Genomic DNA, 22239 nt, shown 5'->3' with positions numbered 1-22239 from the left:
TAAAAACCCTATCACTTTGACCACTCTTTTAATCGACCACTCTATTTTTTTCCTCAAAAAGTAATCTTATTTTATCCTTACCAAGTCAACCATAAATGGAAATTAGAACTTTCTCTATCTGTATTTATTTGACCACCCTATCATGACAAACTATTATGAGCAATTAGATAACATAAATGGTGGTTCAGAATATATCAAAGTTGGGATTCAGGAAAGTTGCCTTTACATGTTTTAATCCTCAATTCACTATGAACTGTCAAAAAAAGTTGAACTTTCTGATAATTCCACACTAAAATTATTTTGGCTTTATGATTTCCTAATTAATTCAATTATTTAAAATCATCATAATTATTTTTTTCTGGGTGAATTGATAGGGTTTATACAGTACAAGAATTACATACAATGTAAGTCAAACTTTGACCAAAAATGACAAAAAAATTCCTTAAAATACACATATGCATATTTCATCACAATTTGAACAAATCTAGGTTGGGTTATCCCTAGGGACCTGTATACAAAATAACAAAGCTGCCTGACCAGCGGTTATGAAGAAGAAGATTTTTTACCAAAAACACCTTTTTGGTATTAATTTGCCTATTTTCAACAATATCAAAAATTAAAAAAACAGTTTCTCAAAATCATATTTTTCATCTACACAACAAATATCAAATCAGTAAGTACTGCGGTTCTCAAGATATTTGAGTGGACGGACGCCTCACAAACGGACATACATACATACATACATACATACATACATACATACATACATACATACATACAGACTGACGACGGACGCCGGACGGATATCCATCCCAATAGCTTCTATAGACTATAGTCTATAGTAGCTAAAAACAGATATATAAATTTTGAACCATGAAGTGCAACCTGTCATTAGCTGCATCAAGTCAGTGTTGTACACATCTGCTAAAGTGTGACATGTACAACAGTACCCTCTCTTACAGTGTACATGTACAGGCAAGTTTAATAACTTGACGTGAAAAACAATGATGGCATGACCATGGTGAAAAACAAAACTCACAGCCCTACATGTACATTACAAATCCCTGTCAGAAGCTACCGCAAGTGTGAGACCTGGCCTTAGATTTTATCACAGAGTAGTCTGAGAGAGATAAACCATTCTTTTAGATTACAGATTTTATCATAAGGAATAGAAAAAATACTGCAATTATACGGCGTCGTTCAAATTTGATCAGAATTGGTATATACCAGTATGGTTACCAAAGATCAACAATAAATATTGTTTCTATCTGGTCAGTGCAGGAAAATTCTACGTTAATGTTATGACAATGATTTCTGCAAAGTACAACCAGAAAAACAACAAGAAATATTTAAACCAGAAAAGAAGAGAAATTTGACAAAAGTAAATAAGGTCTGAAACTTTAGGTACTGGATGTCAACTTTAGCAACATGCACAGCACTACAGCTAGCCCCTCTTAGTTTGAGCATAGACAGTCTTCCCCCCCCCCCCCCCACTGTCTATGGTTTGAGCAGGTCTGTTTATGTAACAGTTCATAAACAATGACTCAAGCCTGTTTCAGTCACTGGCATACCATCACTCCTGCACATTTGCAGGATTTCCCTTTTTCTTACCTCATTTGCACATTTTTGACACTGACATGTTCATTTGAACAAATTCACATCTCAACCCCTGCATCTACCTGTACACCAAATACTGAGATTGTAGCTTTGGCGGTATGGGAGCCTTTGTGTGTGACGGACATACATCCGCCCATACATACCCACAAACATACAGACATACAGACGCCACTGACTAATCATATAAGCTCTTTTTGGTATTTATATATACAAAACCAAATATGAGCTAAAAAGACAAATATCCCCTGATAATGCAGCTGTTACTAGTGTTAGTGTTGACATTTACGAAGCAGTGTGTGGATATCAATGATGGGCTGGTGTGGTGATGTAAAACAAAACAGGAAGTAATTTGTGTTTGTCATCTGCAATAATGATTGCTTAACACAATTTTGTTCTGTATCACGAAATACATGATATGGGACTAGAATTTCACGAAAGGGTATAAGCTTTCATATTTTGACTGAGAATGTAAGCATTTTCTATGGCACTTATAGACACTGCTTTCAATTTTCGTGCAGGATGTCTACTGTACAGACACTCTCTTGAAACCATCTTGCAAGATTGACAGTACAATACTTTTATTGCTTCTTTTTTTTTAATTGCATTACCTCCACCTATTATCTCAAATATGGATCATCTACAGGCCAGAAATAATGCATTACCAAATCTCTCAATTAAATGCACAGCTAACTTTGATGGGGCCAATTCGTAATAAGATTTAACTGAATGAAAAGTACCAGCTGGGATGATCTTCACTGTGTCTCTTCAATTTCACTAAAAGGCTGCAGTCTCCGAGATAAAATATTTATGTCCCTAGAATTTGATAATCTCCCTGTAGACTTGGAAATTGGGCGCACACGAGAAGATTTGCAATTCCGGATGCATCTTCCTAATGTGACATTTCCTTCAATTGGCTGGAGGTTCCTCCTCAGGTATTCCCTGAACAAAGTCATCACAACTGCTGTAAATTTTTTAAAGTAATTTCTTGAACGAAGTTTAGACTGAGGCTAAAAGCATTCAGTTTAGCGGAGCGCTGAAAACTGCTAATGTATGTTAACAATATCCTGTTCCCAGAAACTATCACAGAAAGTACAGATATACCCCTGTTCAAGGGTCACAAGCTGCCAATAAACCTTCATTTTAGAAGCTATCTAATGGCTGATGTAGCTCTGTTGTTAATTTTTGGCAAAAGACAGTGAATGGATTCCGCATACATGTACTATAGTATCTAAAAATCAAATACTACTGCAGCTAAAATAGCTGTTCTGTTACATAATTAGAAAAAAGTTTACAAATGTATTTGACAAACATTTGGCATCTGGCAATATTTTATCAATATTTGACAAGCATTCCTGACAGATGCCACACAAGTTTGTTTGATGACATCACACCACAAGAACTCCATGAACATTCACAAATCATGTCATAATCACTTGATCTACACGGCCATGTACTTACGTGCAAACAGTTACATATGCAAATTTATGCAAATATTAAACAAGTTCAATAAGGGCATGATCCTTAAAGGCCAAAGACTTGATCTTAGGGATCGAGGTATGTTCTAGTCTGTGAAAGGATTATGGACGTGTCATAGGCTTTGTTTTCCACTGATATTGTAATCTAATGAGTAAAATTCCTGGCAAGATAGTCTGACGCCTGACACAGGGTTTATAAGAAGCTACAAAGAATATCTGAAAGCCATCAGAGAAAGATGTTTTTATCAAAAATGACACAAACCCAAACCAAAATATTTGCATATGCAAACTTCATCATCATTTGAACAGTCTTAAAGGTAGGGGAATCAATCCCAGGGATCAAGTTTGTTTTAGTCTGTATACTGTGTTTACACTGGCTTAAATTGAAAACATCTGTGACAGTATTCGTGATTTTCGAACACTGACGATTAATCGTTTGAGTCTGCTTGTGTCCACACCTTTGTTTTGGTGTTTTAGCCGGCTTAATTAATGTGCCCTCTCGAGTTCAAAAGATGTATATGACCAAGCATATAGCATTGTAACAAGACAGCAGACATGAACGATATCTCCCTCAACGACTTCGCCTGTTACTGTCCACAACTTCCTTGGACCTGAGTTTCAGTGCCTTGAACTTTCAATGGCACTGCTCAGATGTCCTGTTTTAGGCCCTATTGCAGAGTTTTTTCTGCTATTGTTTGCAAACATGACTTTCCCTACAGGCTCCATTCAGCATTCATTGGATGCTTTGGTCAGACCAGACTGAATTAAGTAAACTGATCTCTTTATCAGGCCAATTGTTGCCACAAGATGCAGTACTCTGTTCGGCTGCCAGGATGAAAGTGAATTGAATGTTAGTTGTAATTTGTTATACTTTACAAATACCTATCACATGAGGGCATGTAGAACATCTCTTAAGCAGCTCAGCCCATTCACACAGTGAGTTGCGGATAGTGTCAATCCACATATCGGCTCAGGTCTGGCCGGCAACACCGTCTTAAATTTGAAATGTTTCAAGACCACTTATGTAGGAGCATCCACACGTAACTGTAACCTTTTTATGTAAGTATTTGACTTGAGACGTTTTCAGAAGCATTTTAATGGAATATGTGTGAACAGGCCATTAGTGATAGCATTTTCTCAATAAAGTATTCAGTGCTAACCACAGTCGCATGTGGTCGATACACGGCGTACGCTTTGTGGCATGCATGAGAAAAAGCAGCCACCGCCGTGTATCAAACCACACACTACTGCAGTAGTACCAATATCCGTCATGTCAACATGACCTGTGTATGTTATAACTTTCATCATTATTGTTGACACATAAAATTCATTTCTGGAAATGAATTTATTCGTCAACATCTACAGGCTGTTTTGAAAAACTCAGTTTTACAGAAACTGTGCATTTGTTGCTAATTGGAACAATAAATGGAAAAAAGTCAAGAGCCACAGTTAGTTTCACAAGGCATGAGAGAGTTCTGGATGAAACGTGAGAAATTAAGTCTTTAATCCTACATACACCTTTTGAGGCTGCTCTCTGGCCATTGTCAAGCCTTGCACTGTCCCCGTAGTGCAATGTGGAGAGAAAATGGTTGTTTACATGTATCTAATTTAACTTTGAGTCGGAAGACAGAAATGTAGCAACAATACTACAACAGAAAACAGAATATGGCTTGCTACATGTACTTTTGAAAAACACTGGTGTTCAAAAGATCATTCACTGTGACCTTTGACTTAAACACAAGACCACATGAGACCTAATAACCTTTTAAGTACTGTTTCTGAGAAAGTAAAGTCGGTGCCATGACAGAATTATGACACTGTTCTCCTTTACTGTACAAAAAAAGTGTATTTGAAAAGTGATCTTAATTGACATTTAAAGTAGCGACATATACTGTACCAAATAGACACTTTCAGATATTTATTTTTTTCTCAGTTATAGAAGTCCCAAACCTCAATAAAGTATCTATTTTCTAAAAGCCCAGATATTGGGGACTCCGACTGTGCACAGTACACAGTCATTATTTGCATAATAGTCACGTGACAAGCGTTTTGCTGAACCTTCAAAAAATCGTTTTTTCTTTCCTCTAGTGAACACGCTGCAAGATTTCCAGTTGAAATTTATGCATTGACAAGCCTTAGCATACCCTTCAAATTCATGTCTGCGATTTTTTCTCTAAGTCTCCATTCAAATTATATGGCGCGACAAATACAATTCCTTCATAAAAGCACCTTCACTAAAGGGAGGGAAAACCGATTTTTGGAAGGTTCAGCAAAACGCTTGTCAGGTGACTATTATGCAAATAATGACTGTGTACTATGCACAGTGGGATTCCCCAATATTAGGGCTTTCAGAAAATATATGAAGTTTATTGGGGTTTGGGACTTCTATACCTGGGAAAAATATAAAAATTTGAAAGTGTCGATTTGGTACAGTATGTCGCTACCTTAACTGTTATTTATTGAAGCCTGGTTCTTTTGATCTGTGACACAGTAAAGTGTGACAGAATAGTCAGAATCTTGAGTGAAACTTATTCCAACTAAGCAGAAGTCAGCATCTTGAATGACACTCATTCCAACTGGGCTGACGTCATGTTTGGTGTACATGGGCATCATGGTTTAATAATAGTTACTTAAACACAGTAAATGTAGACTGAATTTACAAGTTACATCATAAAAACTATCTTGCTGCGTCAGTTGTCATCAGCATACATGGGCGAGTGGCATCACATTTCCCTAGAGATATGAGATACCTGACAGAACTTAAATTTACTTTAATTTACTTAAATTTTTAATAGTGTACATGTACACACAGGAGGGGAAAAGCAACCATGATGTTCCAGTACACATGCATGTGCAGATTGGAAGTTGACAAAGCAAGCTTTTAAATGTTTCTCTGAAGTATACAACAGACAAGGCTGAATCACGAAACCTTTCTGTATTCTCAATGTCAAACAATGAACGTAGTTACATTTTATAGGTGCTTGCCTATTACTCTTAATGGAAAATTCAGAAGAACATGTGATTAGCCATCCAAAGAATACATGTTCAAGATGTTGTATATTCATGAGCATATTTTTTTTATTTTTGTCGATTTTTGCAGAATGGATTGGTAGAGCCAATTTGAAGTTAATTGGATTTCCCAAACTGGAATACGATACAGAGTGCATTGATAGGCAATCAATGACAATTACATATATTATATTATTAGAGTGTGGTCTAATTGTTCAATATTGATCTAGAGTCTGATACACAACCAAGCAAATACCAGTTAACTGTCACTTCCATGATACACTCTGTACCTTTCAGAACAAAGATATGTGTCTCATTATACTGTAAAACAAGCATCATCACTCAACCAATACAAAAATAGGAATTCAATTTGATAATTGCTTGGTAGCAATTTATGAGATATATAAAAAAATGCAGCTCATTTACAGTGGAACTTGCAAGCTATTAGCATAAAGCCATATTTCTTATTTAGAAGGATTGTTATATATCAACCATCTGGTGAAATGTGGAAATCAATCAATAGAGATCAACTGTAAATTCAATATTTATTTTTGATAAACATATGGGCTATGGCTCATAATCTCACCAATTTGAAAAAAACACCAGATTCTTCAGAAAATGATGAGTTAGAGATCAAACGTGTTGTTTGAATATGGCCAACAATTTCATCAACTTTCACACACAACTGTGTTGACATGCACATTCAACATTCAAACACTATATCTGGACCAGTAACTACATGAGAAAAACTGAAGCAATTACACCTGAACAGCTCAGGGTTTTCCACAGCCTTGAGAGAACAGGGTAGTCAATTTGCATAAAAATACATAATTTGCATATGTTTTTGTTGTGGAAATATGTTCTGTTAAATGGTATGAACAAATGAACACATTGCTCCAAACACAAGGAAGTGGCCAGCCCCTAAAAATGCCCTAAAGTTGTGGCAAACCCTGACGGCTGAAATTTTGCTTCAAAGTCTTTGAAAAAAACTGATACTATACAGGTGATGTCACAATGTGTCCATGTCGAAAAACCTGCCATTCTGACAATGTGGCAGTGCAAATTGTATTTTCACTTTATCCAAATTAATTTGTTTTGAAACTGCATATGCACTGAGCTGTAAACTGGGTTCTTTCAGTGTTTATCTTGCAAATAACTACACTATGTGTGTTTGATTTTCACAATATCAGGAACTATGTACATCATCAGTTAACCATTTCTGATCACGAGGCAAATTCTCTCTAATTATTAAAAAGCCTCACGCCTTTTTCATGAGTGTGGTAAACATAATAACAATGAACTGCACTTCTTTAATTAGTTCTTACTTAACATCTTTTTAAAAAAAAATTCTGTGCTCAGGGTATACACATAAGTATTCCAGTCACATTCTCCCTGCTAGCTTCTTTTTATGCATTATCTGTATCAGACACCTAAACTTTGTATGGCAATCTGCTAGAAACTCATTGTTTACAGCAACTTTTCTTCTCAGGTGTATGTGCCGGATTGCAAATCTTTTATCTGCTATTTAAGTTGATCAGCAACTTTGAGATACACTCCTTGTAAGTACGTGTATTTCTGAAAATGAGGTCACAACACAATTCATCTCTCATTTGTGAGAGGGTTACAGGTACTTCTCAAAACCACCAACCTGAACTTGTAATTACGTTGCATCAGTGCACAAATGTCGTTACTGACATTTTATGATTTTGGCAAAAATTCACTCTTCTGATGAAAATCATCTGAAATGACTTGTTACATTAAATTCATACAAAGTAAAATCTTTGTGAAGAAACATTATTCAATATTTATTAGAACATGTTTTGCATTCAGATTATCGATTCCCGCCTTGACAAACTGTCTTTTTCTGGCACACCTGTTAAATTCTGAAATTTGCAGTTATGAACTTACTGCAGTAACACCACATTTTACATGTGAAGAAAGTAAACTCCCATAGCAAGTTGTATTTCAAACTTCAATGCATAAGTTTCTTTCAACGATGTAACACTGAGTTTATTACTTATCAATAATTTGACTATATTTTTTATTTTTGAAATATGAAACTATTATTATTTATATTCAAAGTTGTTTTCAACTCATCTAGATTAGTAGAGGTGTCATAAACAGAAAATGTGCATTGAAAAAAATTCTCCTAATAAAAAGTGGATTGAATAATTGGGGTATTACAATGATTGCATATTGTGTCAATGTGTATATCAAATGATAAATTCAAAATGGCTGCCATAATTCTGTAACACATTGACAGCATTTTCTGTAAAAATTTGAAAAAGGTAATTTTTGAAAATTATCTGTGGAATCTCCTACTATGTTGTTGCATTTTGAAAACAAGCTTCTGCAGAGAATGCAAAGATTTAGAGATTTATCATATCTCTACACGTGGTACTCGGATTTTTCACTTTCAAATATTGACTTTTCATGTCATTGAAAGTTGTTCTGCATCTTGTGAGAGCAGATCATAAAATGATAGCACTTACTCATCTTCTAAAATTTCCTTGTGTTTGATTCGAACTACACTGTATCTAACTGACCAAACTCCCCTTCATGTATCATGCAGATCACTTGTGATGATCTATGTGGTAACCATGGATACCAGTGATGATATCTCTTTTATAATGAGTACCCTACCAGACTGTTGACATTCACACTTTGAAATGTGTATTTGATGGCTGAATGTGTCTACCCATCCATCATAACGGATAGTTTAACACAAGCTGGTGCTTTATATGGCTCAATTAGAATTTTATGACTGCAGTGCCAGTAACCAACATCATCCTGATAGTGACTTTATGCTGATAGCACTGCCAGTAATATTATCATCAGAGTGACTGTACACTGCTGATAGCACTGCCAGTAATATTATCATCAGAGTGACTGCACACTGCTGATAGCACTGCCAGTAATATTATCATCAGAGTGAACTGCACACTGCTGATAGCACTGCCAGTAATATTATCATCAGAGTGACTGCACACTGCTGATAGCACTGCCAGTAATATTATCATCAGAGTGACTGCACACTGCTGATAGCACTGCCAGTAATATTATCATCAGAGTGACTGCACACTGCTGATAGCACTGCCAGTAATATTATCATCAGAGTGACTGCACACTGCTGATAGCACTGCCAGTAATATTATCATCAGAGTGACTGCACACTGCTGATAGCACTGCCAGTAATATATCATCAGAGTGACTGCACACTGCTGATAGCACTGCCAGTAATATTATCATCAGAGTGACTGCACACTGCTGATAGCACTGCCAGTAATATTATCATCAGAGTGACTGCACACTGCTGATAGCACTGCCAGTAATATTATCATCAGAGTGACTGCACACTGCTGATAGCACTGCCAGTAATATTATCATCAGAGTGACTGCACACTGCTGATAGCACTGCCAGTAATATTATCATCAGAGTGACTGCACACTGCTGATAGCACTGCCAGTGATATTATCATCAGAGTGACTGCACACTGCTGATAGCACTGCCAGTAATATTATCATCAGAGTGACTGCACACTGCTGATAGCACTGCCAGTAATATTATCATCAGAGTGACTACACACTGCTGATAGCACTGCCAGTAATATTATCATCAGAGTGACTACACACTGCTGATAGCAATGCCAGTAATATTATCATCAGAGTGACTGCACACTGCTGATAGCAATGCCAGTAATATTATCATCAGAGTGACTGCACACTGCTGATAGCAATGCCAGTAATATTATCATCAGAGTGACTGCACACTGCTGATAGCACTGCCAGTGATATTATCATCAGAGTGACTGCACACTGCTGATAGCAATGCCAGTAATATTATCATCAGAGTGACTGCACACTGCTGATAGCACTGCCAGTAATATTATCATCAGAGTGACTGCACACTGCTGATAGCACTGCCAGTAATATTATCATCAGAAGTGACTGCACACTGCTGATAGCACTGCCAGTAATATTATCATCAGAGTGACTGCACACTGCTGATAGCACTGCCAGTAATATTATCATCAGAGTGACTGCACACTGCTGATAGCACTGCCAGTAATATTATCATCAGAGTGACTGCACACTGCTGATAGCACTGCCAGTAATATTATCATCAGAGTGACTGCACACTGCTGATAGCACTGCCAGTAATATTATCATCAGAGTGACTGCACACTGCTGATAGCACTGCCAGTAATATTATCATCAGAGTGACTGCACACTGCTGATAGCACTGCCAGTAATATTATCATCAGAGTGACTGCACACTGCTGATAGCACTGCCAGTAATATTATCATCAGAGTGACTGCACACTGCTGATAGCACTGCCAGTAATATTATCATCAGAGTGACTGCACACTGCTGATATAGCACTGCCAGTAATATTATCATCAGAGTGACTGCACACTGCTGATAGCACTGCCAGTAATATTATCATCAGAGTGACTGCCACACTGCTGATAGCACTGCCAGTAATATTATCATCAGAGTGACTGTACACTGAGAACTATACTGCCAGCAACCAACATTATTGATGGAGTGACAGTACACTGATGAATACACTGCCAGTAGCCAGCATAGTGAGCATTATCCTGACAGTGCCTGCACACCGATAAACTACACTGCCAGTACGTACAAGACTGCTGCCAACCTGACTGCTGCCGGTCACTGTCTACTGCTCTTGTAAGCATACTGACCACAGCAAAACAAATGGTACATCACTGATGTAAACAGTAAGAGTTCATGAGGCTACTGTTGCATATTTTAACCTATTTGGTACTCATCGATCCATTGGAATTTCTTCTCAACATATGTGTATGTGTATCAAACTTCATTGCATTTACTGCATGGTAATAGAACTCAGCTGTGGCTTACGCAAACAACAGAAATCCATCGTCGTAAACCACGTGCCTCTTCACGGCAACAGCTCAGCGCAACCAGCAAAGAGATTTTGATTTTAAACAGCGTCAGCGAGAGCGGAGAATTATTAGCTAGGTCGTCGAAGCAGAAATCTGATGGGTGAGATTGTGCAGCCCCAATCATTTGCGACAGCTAGTGCAACATTGTTACTGCTTGCTCACAAAATAACAGCACTGCAACAACAGCAACAGGCAACAATACCTGACACTGGCAAAGCATGGCCATCAAGCTAGCTATATCAATTGCAAGTTTTCATGGCATTCAAATTCTCAGAATCCTTTGACAGTTGAATGTAGGTATCATTCATCTAATCTTTACATTGGAAATCTGTTACACAGGTTTATCAAAGTAATACCTCTTTATGATATTTACAATAGTTTAGGAATGATACTGATGGATATTTGGACTCTCAAACTTTTTTAATTCTCTTCTGATCTACATGTACCACTTGTACGGGGTTCATTTGAAAATCTTTGAGTAAGAAAAACTTTTACCATCTTAGTTTTTTGGAAATCAAAAATTTTACTTTTCTCCATAGAGTTAACACAGGGGTAGCGGCCATTTTGAATTTCAAATATCGGTAAATCTTGGGCAATTTGTTTCTCTAGTACTAAAATTTGCATAGCGACCCTGATTTTTATTCCTGATTTTGAAAGTGTACAGCTGAAAGACTCCTTGAGGAAAATTTGAGCGAAAGTTTGAGTCTCTTACTTTTGAGGCACACACTACCTTAACAACATGTTTCTCCTGTGACTGTTGACGACATTATATAGACAGCAGCTGTAAAGTCAAGATATGTGTAATCATGATAATCATGGACGTTAAAAAAAGGTAAATTTTGACTGATATCTTTTTTTAACTTCTACAACAGTCAATGCCTGCAAGCCATACTCATCGTATATTTTGTATACACGTATACATGTATCAGGTCCTGAGCAATGGTCATTGAAATATATGAAACACTATATTTGATTCGTATCTGTTGTTATATTCCAACTGGGTACAGGTGTAATACATTCTTGTTTACATCAGTAACGTTTTATGAAAAAATATGCTGAATGCTTAAATATTAAACCAGAAACATATCTGGGCCAAAAACGGTCACTGCGGGGGCATTTATATAATCTCTACGAGCTAATGCTGATAGACTGGTGTAAACTTTGTGGTTTGCTTGCAGTAAATGTAACATTGCAAAGTTAAAACTGTTGTTCTCATATCAAATATGTCATCTACTGTACAGATAATTTTTCATTTGTCTTCCAGTTTCTTCACAGATACATGTAATGACAAAAATGATTTTACATCAACATATCACATCAATCAACAATTAAAATGTACCTTGAATGTACATAATAACAATTACAATGTACCTTGAATGTACATCAACATATGTAACTTGGTCTTCAACTTGAAGACCAAGTTACTTATGTAGATGTACATCGTAGGATGCTACATCTTGATGTGACATGTAAAGTTTTTGAATCAAGCGATGTGGCTGACCTTAAGTGACCTTTCAATATGGCCTCTGCATGCTTTGTACATGTGCAGTAGAACAATTTACAGTATTTCATTCCAATTTTGACCTAAAATATGCCTTTGCCATCAGACAATGTACAAACTCCTCCTTAATATGTTTATCATGCATTAAGAAAATAGTTGGGATAACATTAATTATGTCTTACATGACCAGTTGTTTTTGAACGAATCTAGTACATGTACATGTGAGTGTACTTTTGATATTAGCGCTGAACTTTAAAATCACTGGATACATAAATCCATGTAACTAAAATAAAACTAATGGAGACTGAAAATAAAGTCAAATGTACATGTAAAGCTATCCATATTCCAACCTTATTAACTTTGAGCCCCATTGACGATATTCCCTTATGATTTTTGCTCCATCTATAGATTACAATTTTTTTCAGTACGCTCCCTCTGGAGCATGTGGAAAACTAGTGTTTGGCTGTTACAGATTGTGTACATGTATATTTGTATAGATAGCACTGTTCTTGTTGACAATTAAATTCAAGTCGAGATACAAGTCGACTGTAAACAAGTACACATAAACTTAACAGATATACCGTATTTAATGTTCTACAAGGACAGCAAGCCGAATGTGGATTATTTCCTGGTGCTGTTGGGGGTAGATTAACTGAGATTCATATGTGAATTAAAATAGCAAACAATTTGCAGTTCCTCATGCTATAGGCTACACAAACAAAAAGAATTACCACATGTACATGTACAAGTTGTGATATGGAAGAGACTTTCTTCAAGTGCATGACCGACTTGTTTACGAGAATTGAATGTACATGTATGTTTGAGGAAAGCAGAGTTCATAGATCCAAAATGGTACGAGGGTTCAGTGAGTTTTTGAAACGTCAATTATTCAGCGAAGGAAGTTGTATGTTACTATGTAAAAGAACTACAATTTCTTTATGTTAACTATATTGTTGAATCTAGTAGAAGTTAGTTCAGTTGGTTGCTGCAAAAATACAAATTAATGTCATTTATGAATATAAATTTCAATACTGTACACAAATATACACTCTCAAAAAGTGAATGAGAAATAAGAATTTTGTGGACTACACATACTGTACACTTGACCATAGAGTACTGAATTTACAGCATGAAAACCATAATGTTAAACCATACATTCCACTATAACAACACCAACAGAGAATTTAGGTTATATTGGAAACATGAGTAACTTATTACTGCAGTTCAAACTTACAGCATGTAAGTATGGCATGGACTATGACGAGACTAAAGGTGAAACACAGTGACTTCATATAAGGAACATGTATTACAGCATCTGGAACCTACAGCAGATGTATGTCACAATCGTAGGAGACAAAGTACACATACTAACAGTATCGAAGAAGGGGGTTAAAATCTTACATGTATGATATCTGCTCAATTGTGATCATGCAGTGGTACAGAATTTGTATAACTCAACACCTACACGGGAAAACACGTCCTGTCCTGCCTTGCATTTATTTTCAGCCTGCTACGGGACAAATCCACTTGCTGTTCATTGATTTTCAATGACCATTTCCTATCAAAACTAATCCAAGCCATGAGTAAGGTTACATGTACCTCTGTGATCTAACCCTTCTCCCAGGCCACCAACCTACCAGTATGTTGTTTTGAACTGCATATATTTGATCAATTCGAACACCAGGTACACTTAACCGGTTATTTTTTCCTTCAATGTGTAGAAAAGAATAAGATAAGGAAAATATAACATTTGCAATTTGCATATATCAGAAAGGAGCCCAGTTACATGTACAATGTAAGTCCTAGCTGTTCAAGTCACATAAATGTTGACTAAGATAGCTGTTTTCTGGAGATTTAAACTTGAAAACAGTTGCCTTTGTATGACTTAAGTGACACAGCATCAGATAACCTTTATTGAAAGTACTGTTACAGTGGTTACACTGTGTCTACAGCAAGGAGTATCTTCTGAATACTAATTTGATGTGCTACCCATCCATTGAGCATCAGAATTACCACGGTGAAACAAGAATCTACTATGGTAAATTGAGTATTAAAACAGAAATTCTGATTTTTCTCCTTCACTTTTTTCTCTGTTTGAACTGCATAAATGTGGTTGTTAAGGGTTTATACATGTGAATGCTCTATTGCGGCATCTTATTGGACAAGACAACACTGTGGCAAATCAGGACAAGACTTGATACAAGGCAACACTGTGGCAATTCAGGACAAGACTTGAGACAGGGCAACAGTGTGGCAATTCAGGACAAGACTTGAGACAGGGCAACACTGTGGCAATTCAGGACAAGACTTGAGACAAGGCAACACTGTGGCAATTCAGGACAAGACTTGAGACAAGGCAACACTGTGGCAATTCAGGACAAGACTTGATACAAGGCAACTGTGGCAATTCAGGACAAGACTTGAGACAAGGCAACACTTTGGCAATTCAGGACATGACTTGATACAAGGCAACACTGTCGCAATTCAGGATAAGACATGAGACAAGGCAATACTGTGGCAATTCAGGACAAGACTTGATACAAGGCAACACTGTGGCAATTCAGGACAAGACTTGAGACAAGGCAACACTGTGGCAATTCAGGACAAGACTTGATACAAGGCAACACTGTGGCAATTCAGGACAAGACTTGAGACAAGGCAACACTGTGGCAATTCAGGACAAGACTTGATACAAGGCAACACTGTGGCAATTCAGGACAAGACTTGAGACAAGGCAACACTGTGGCAATTATGGCGAAGACTTGATATAAGGCAACACTGTGGCAATTATGGCAAGACTTGAGACAAGGCATCAATGGAGAAATTCATGAGAAGACTTGAGATGAGTAGATGGCAGCAGCTGGGTTATCCTGGTAAAGTTTGTATAATGAGGTAATTAAAAACATTTCAATCCTTCTGACTAGTTGAATTCTCTTTACCACACTTGCTAGTTGCTACATATATGAAACCCAAGGATAAGAAGTCTGAAGAGGAGTATGTCAGTGTCCTTGTTGATTTTCTCAGGGTGATAGGTCATCCAAACACAATTAGCTACAAGTACTATATGCAAATCAGAAAGATGCTTGACAAACTACATGTATGATCTGTTCAGAAACTACAAACATAACTAAAATTTGTTCCTGTTTCAGTTACATCCAGCAATCTGAGAGGTTGGCTGACAATGGCGAACCAAGGATGTTTCATGGCCATCGGCTTTGCAGATGTTCCTCCTACTACATGTACATTGTAACATGCCATCTAATCAATATCTAATCTATCGGTACAGCTTCTATGCAGGGCAGAAATATAAGTTATAGTAATAAATCTTTTTCTGCAAACTATGCAATAGCATATTCACATAAAAACTTTCCCAGAGACCAAACATTATGATCTTACTATTTCAGAAAATTTTTAAACAGTATTATTGTGACTTCAGTGTCTCACTCTTATCAGGGTGGGGATTTGGCCAAGCGGTTTGGACTGATGTCTTCGTTAGTGGGATGTAACATTGTGAGTTCAAATCCAATCGAAAATCTACAGAATTTTTTACCCTGGGTTGATAGCTCTGCTGGTGGGAAGAATTGTCCCCGAGGCTGTCTTTCGCCCAGTGAAGCGATGGATTCATTGCTCTGATAAAGTTTGCGTGTGATGTGTGATCTAGCGAGTATGTGAGTGCGAGTGCTTCATGAAATCTACAACGTGTGAAGGGGTCGCAGTTAGAAAAATTGTGACAACTTAGCTCAGTTATTGAGCCACTCTAAAGGGTGGAGATTTAGCTTAGCAATTTTGAAGACATCACAGTCAGACTTTCATGTCTTCGCTAGGTGACTGGGTAACTTATGTTGTGAGTTTGAATCCAATCGAAAACCTACTGAATTTCAACAATGTAAGACATTGTGGTTGCTTATAAGAATATATAGGATAATTTTGAGGAAAGTTTCTTTGACTTCTTCAGATTTTAACAGTTAGTGCATTCTCACAAATGCTAATGTTTTAATATAATTCCATACGGCAATGTTATGTCTGTTTAAAAAATTTCAGCACTATTTACATACATTTTGTAATTCTCAGATATGTGTACAGTGACTGACCTGGAATATAGATGACAAATTTTACTGAATCTAATCATATTAAAATTTTCAAATATATGTCAAAATTGGAAGTCCTGATGATTCACTGGAGAGGTGAAAAAAATCTCTGCAAATGTTTGCATCCTTGTACACTATAGGCATCCACCCGTAAGATGTGGTATCCGGTGACACAAGGATCAGTATCAAGGCTCCCTAGCAAAATGTCAATGTCATCTCCTGCACTGTACCCACACACAACTGTATGGGTCAGTGTTTGCTAAATATGATACTCCCACATGTCTCACACAAGTCTACATGTGACTGAATTGATGTTACATTCGGGTACTATGAGGAAATCAAAATCATTTACTAGGAAGCTTCATGTTGCTAAGGTGCAGTCTACATTAGCATACCTGTACATAAAAATGCTTCAATACACTCTCTTATATGAGCAATGTACATATTTTGGACATATATATCTATAACCAAGGAAATGTTATTGATATCTTGCTGTAACAGATAGAGAAACAGTACTTTTCATCATCCAGTAAGAGTTCAGTATCTACACTGTATATAAAAGCAGGTTGAACAGAAAGTGGGAGGTTCTGAAACTGAAATCAGCTTTCCTATTGTACATCTTTTGAGTGATAAAGGAGACTTTTTTAATCAAGAAATTACAGCTTACTTTTCTTTTTCTAGGCCCAGATTTAACTCCAAATTTAATATGGTTTTGTTTTCTCGAGTCAAAGTTGGATCTCAAGGACATGTACATGTACATTGTGTATGTCCTGGGCACTGAGATGACTAAAATGTCCTGGAGTATAAATAGCTGTACATGTCCATGTACATGTCCTGATCATGGAGATGGTCTACAAACATCCTGGAATATAAACAGCTGTACATGATGTAATGTGCATGGAGATGGACAACAAACGTTCTGGAATAAAAATAGCTGTACATGTACATCTCCTAATCATGGAGATGGACTACAAATGCCCTGGAATATAAACAGCTGTACATATACATGTTCTACACGTATGCATGGAAAGCATTACGAATGTCCTGGAACACAAACAGCTGTACATGTACATGACCTGTGCATGGAGATGGGACTGCAAATGTCCTGGATACTTAGGGTAGAATGCGCCTCTGGGACAGATATTCAGACTCTCAAATTTTTACAATACTTTTCTGATCTACTGCTTCCACGGGGCTTATTTGAAGCTTTTGGAGTATGTAATTAGAGTTTTCACAGTCTCAGTTAAGTGATAATCAAAAATGTAAATATCCCAATAGATTAACGCAGGGATGGCCCCATAGTTTGAATCTCAAATACATGCATCAGCAAATGTCAGGTAATTTCTTTCTCTTTCACAAATTTCTACAGTAACCCCTGACTATTACGGGTCACCCAATTACAAAAATCCAGGACTGAATAATATTCACACCCCTAGATTTATTGATTAATCATGTTAAATTCTTTTATATTCAACAAAAATAGGCCATAATTATCTATTCAAAGAGCCTATACATAACAAATGTATTTCATATGTGCATGAGTAAAATTTTGATGCAGGCAGCTTCTACAGTACGCAATGGCCTGCCCCTGATCTTTTGGTCATTTGACAGTCATTTTTACCCGTTCACCTTTAAGGATTGCTACAATGTAAAGGTACAGTCACTGTTAACGACCACACAATGATAAGACGTCGTTGTAGAGCTTTATCAATTTGGATGTGTCTATCAGTTCTATAGAGACATATTTTTTCTATAAGGCTTGTGATACAATCAGTTAAAATCACCACAAGGTACGTGTATGTCTGTTCAGGCTACCAGATTTCATTCAAGAATTTTAGACAATAATGACAAATGAGGGAAACAACAAACAAATGAAAAGTGAGTAATCAGAAAAAAAGGTAGTTGGTGGCGAGGTCCTTCACATCAAGAAATAAGCAATGGCATTTTCTTTTTTACCAAAACTATATGGATATGAGATACAGGTATAAAGGGTTTTTTTTTCACTTGCTATCAAATAATGAATGTCTTCAGCTTCAGCATTTCTGTGTGTATAGAGGGAAGACAGTTTCATGAATAAAAGTATATTTATAAGCTAGCCTGTTAACAGTTTGTCTGGAAATACTGTTACATGTATGGTCAGAATTATGATGGAAACACCTATGATAGAAAAGAAAAAGATGACACACAGATCTCTAAGTGATGCAGGCAATGACATTTTTTGCCCATAGGTTGCTTTAAAAACAGTGTCAAGGAACTTTCATTTTCCACCTATTCTTCATCGCTTTTCCTTGAGTGTGGGCCTTGAGTGTGTTAACTTGTCAAGTGAATGAATATAATTAAAATGACCGGAAACAAATCATTAAACACTCAACCAGCTCTTTGTACAACAGCAATCACAGTCATAATCCTGAAGGTACCTGCACATGTACAATCCAGCAAACGTTGAACTATATATGTTCTCATTTATTATCATAACATACAATACATTCTAGGAATCCCTGTGCAAGCATATTCTGTATTCAATGTAAACACTGTGAAATATTTTGTACACTGTACAGTAGTTTTCGACAATTTAAATTACGTTTGTCTGAAAAGCTTACACGTAGACATTGATTATTTCGAGTCATTGGTTTCTATGAAAACAGTGTCAATCATTGCTGCAGTACAACAAGATCACAAAGGTAAATTCATCCTCTCTTGGTCTCTTATTTAACCCTTTTACCACCATGGTTTGGCCCAAATCCCTTGTTTATCAATGGTGACTGTGGACCTGTTTACTGGGGATTAGGGTGAGTACAGTAGGTTAAGGGTGATTAATGTGTAATGCAATTTGTCACAGTGACTGAACACAGCTTATGGATAATCTGGTTCTCTGATTGTTGTTGGCATTTTGCAATTTTGACCAAAGATGAAAATGAAAGGTTCAGATATTATCCACTTAATGAAGAGTTAATCAAATTTTCTTCTGGTTTGTAGGTTGTTTGTGTCAACTGTACACATTGCCTAAGTCATAAAATTACACAGCCTCTGTAAATGTATGGTACAAGACTGATTTGATTTCAAACCTGAAGGCATTTCCTCAGCTGAAATAAATATCACACTGATAACATAGACAGAAATCGCCAATAATGTATCATGTTCAATGGAAGATTCTAAAAAAAGTAACTATTCCTAGTTTTAAGTTTCTTTGAGTAAACAAAAGAAAGTTTAATCAATATTGATTTAGATGGGGGCAGTGGAAAGTTGGGTTAAATAAATACATTAGTGGCTGCAAGGAGAGTCTCTGATTCATTGATTACTGCTAATCACGTAAGACTCACTGAAACAACCCACGCAATGTGTTCTAACTTTGGTATTACAAGTTTTTTTCAGCTGTAGTTTCACAGATTTAATCCTTATTCTGCCAAGCTGGAATATCACCTTCAGGTAAGGCTGGCTAAAATTGTCTATGGTAAGCGTGGCATTTAAACAGATCCCATATGTTGCATTTTGATTTTAACTTGAGTATTTGAAGGCTCCTGAATACCAACATGTAGATACTGTAAATATAATTTTCAGTGACCAGATCTGCTGTAACATATAAAGTAAAGTAGGTGGAAATATGTTTTGATTTGACTCACTATCACTTTTTACTGACTTGGCAGAAGGGAGAGTGATACTGTCTGACAGGATTTGGATTAACATTAGTGACTGGTAAAGAAATCTTTACTGGTTTCATTCTGTTCATACTAACATGGAAGGAGGAAACATTTCACATGTGAGAAACCCAGTCTATTTGCTTGACCCATAGTTATCCAGGTCATGTCTCCATGGTCCAATGTCCAGACAGGACAATCAGCAGGGGTTTCTCTCTGATCTGTGCTGTAACAGTCTCTTTAAAATCAAACCATTACTTAAAACTTGATATTGCTTGTATTGAGTAATGCCACATACAGTATGTGAGTTGATCATACAAGTTAAAGACAAACACATAAAGTCATGCATTTGTTGGAAAAAAAATAATTTCACTTTGTAATGTCCATCAAATACTAATAATTGAACTGCAATTGAATTAGGGTAGTGTGTGACTTGAAATTGAAAGATTCAAACTTTTGGTCAAACTTTCCTCAATGAAACTTTCACCCATACCGTTTCAAAATCAAGAATAAAATCGGGGGTCACCATGCAAATTTTGGTACTAGAGAAACAGATAACCCAATATTAACCAAAATTCAAAATGGCTGCCATCCCCTTGTTATCTCTATGGGGAAAAATAAAATTCCTGATTTTCACAAAACCAAAACATTTACTCCATAAGCTCTAAAATAAGCCCCCCCCCCCTCCAAAATTGGTAGGCCAAAAGACTATTATAAAAGTTTGGGCCAAATATCTGTCCGCAGGCAAGAAGCACTGAACTGACACTACACTGAATCTTGTTTTGATTACATGTGTAGTTTCCCTTTTCTTCTGAAAAAGACATGGTACTTGTAGAATTCAGTTTCAAAGTCTAATGCTTGTTCAACAACTTGACATTGTTACAAGTGTCCATCTCCTGTAGCACGTTCAATCCAAATCACAAATTATTGTGGAACAACATGCCCACTGTCATCTATACCCATTTCCTTGTTGGCAGTGCAGTGAGTCCAAAGGGGTGTTCCGCGGCAGCCGTCATATTTGTCATGTGCAGTGAGTTTTCAAAACCCCGATCGGTGAAATGCAAGGACGAGTACATTTGATAATTACATTAGAACGCCACTTCAGGAACAAATGGAACAGCTTGATTCAAGTTCGACTTCACTAGGTCTGTTGATATACGGCGCACCAACCAAACGTTCACTGGGTACATATAACACATACATACATGTACACATACACACACACACACACACACACACACCACAGACTTGTAAACGGTATCACCCATGGAAGCAGCCTTAGCATTGCATTGTTGTGTGATAGTTCCTGATGCCTGAAAGTTGACTGTGCGAAAATTCTGCAATAGATATCAATCGAGTGGATGGCAACAGCGACAACCTGTTTGAGAAAATTCATGACATGACAGGGGAAGGCAAGAAAACGGTAACTTACACTGCTAGTATACGATCTCCCTTGAAAAGCCCAGCCTTTTCCGCTGCGCCACCTTCCAGAACAGCACTAACGTGTTGAAGCGGTGCGTATAGCTCTCCATTGATGCTTTTTAGCTGCCCACCCTCACTTACTTGTCCCCTGACATTGAAACCAAAACCTGTTTCAGACTTGACGATCACGACAATGCGAGGTTGCGATGTAACTGGTGAAGTTGGAGCTGATGAGGTCTGTCTCGAGCTACCGTCGTCGTCGTCCGCCATTTTGATAAATCATGTGATAAATTTGTTAAACTCGACCTTTGACCCTGAAGAGAGGCATTGCACTGTTGTGCTGTTGAGGGCGAAATTTACTGTAAATGCACGAGCGGTACGCGCGCGTGGAATTTGTCACTTCCCATAGGATTACATTGAAATTTGCCGGAAAATCAATTTCTACTAATGTCATTTTCATGAAAATTTGCACAAAGCTCAGTCTAGAGAAATAAATAATACTGATCAAATAAAATTATATGGTCACCGCGCTAAATTTTGAGATAAACAGCATTGAATTATTT

The 22239-nt window shown here is 37.0% G+C and overlaps 1 protein-coding gene across 1 annotated transcript in view; it reads right to left on the bottom strand.

Moving 5' to 3' along the window:
* The window catches only part of LOC139121389 (sorting nexin-27-like), an 83010-nt gene extending 61046 nt beyond the window's left edge, over positions 1–21964 (bottom strand). Inside the window, exon 1 of the mRNA XM_070686219.1 lies at positions 21687–21964. Within this exon, the coding sequence (XP_070542320.1) occupies positions 21687–21946 (260 nt within the window). The 5' untranslated portion in view covers positions 21947–21964. The remainder of the gene's footprint in view (positions 1–21686) is intronic.
* Between the last annotated feature and the right edge of the window lie 275 nt (positions 21965–22239).

The sequence above is a fragment of the Ptychodera flava genome, chromosome 21 (assembly GCF_041260155.1).
Source record: "Ptychodera flava strain L36383 chromosome 21, AS_Pfla_20210202, whole genome shotgun sequence".
Classification (NCBI taxonomy): Eukaryota; Metazoa; Hemichordata; class Enteropneusta; family Ptychoderidae; genus Ptychodera; species Ptychodera flava.
The sequence above is the reverse complement of the archived record's forward strand: the minus strand, read 5'-3'. Positions and strand labels throughout refer to the sequence as shown.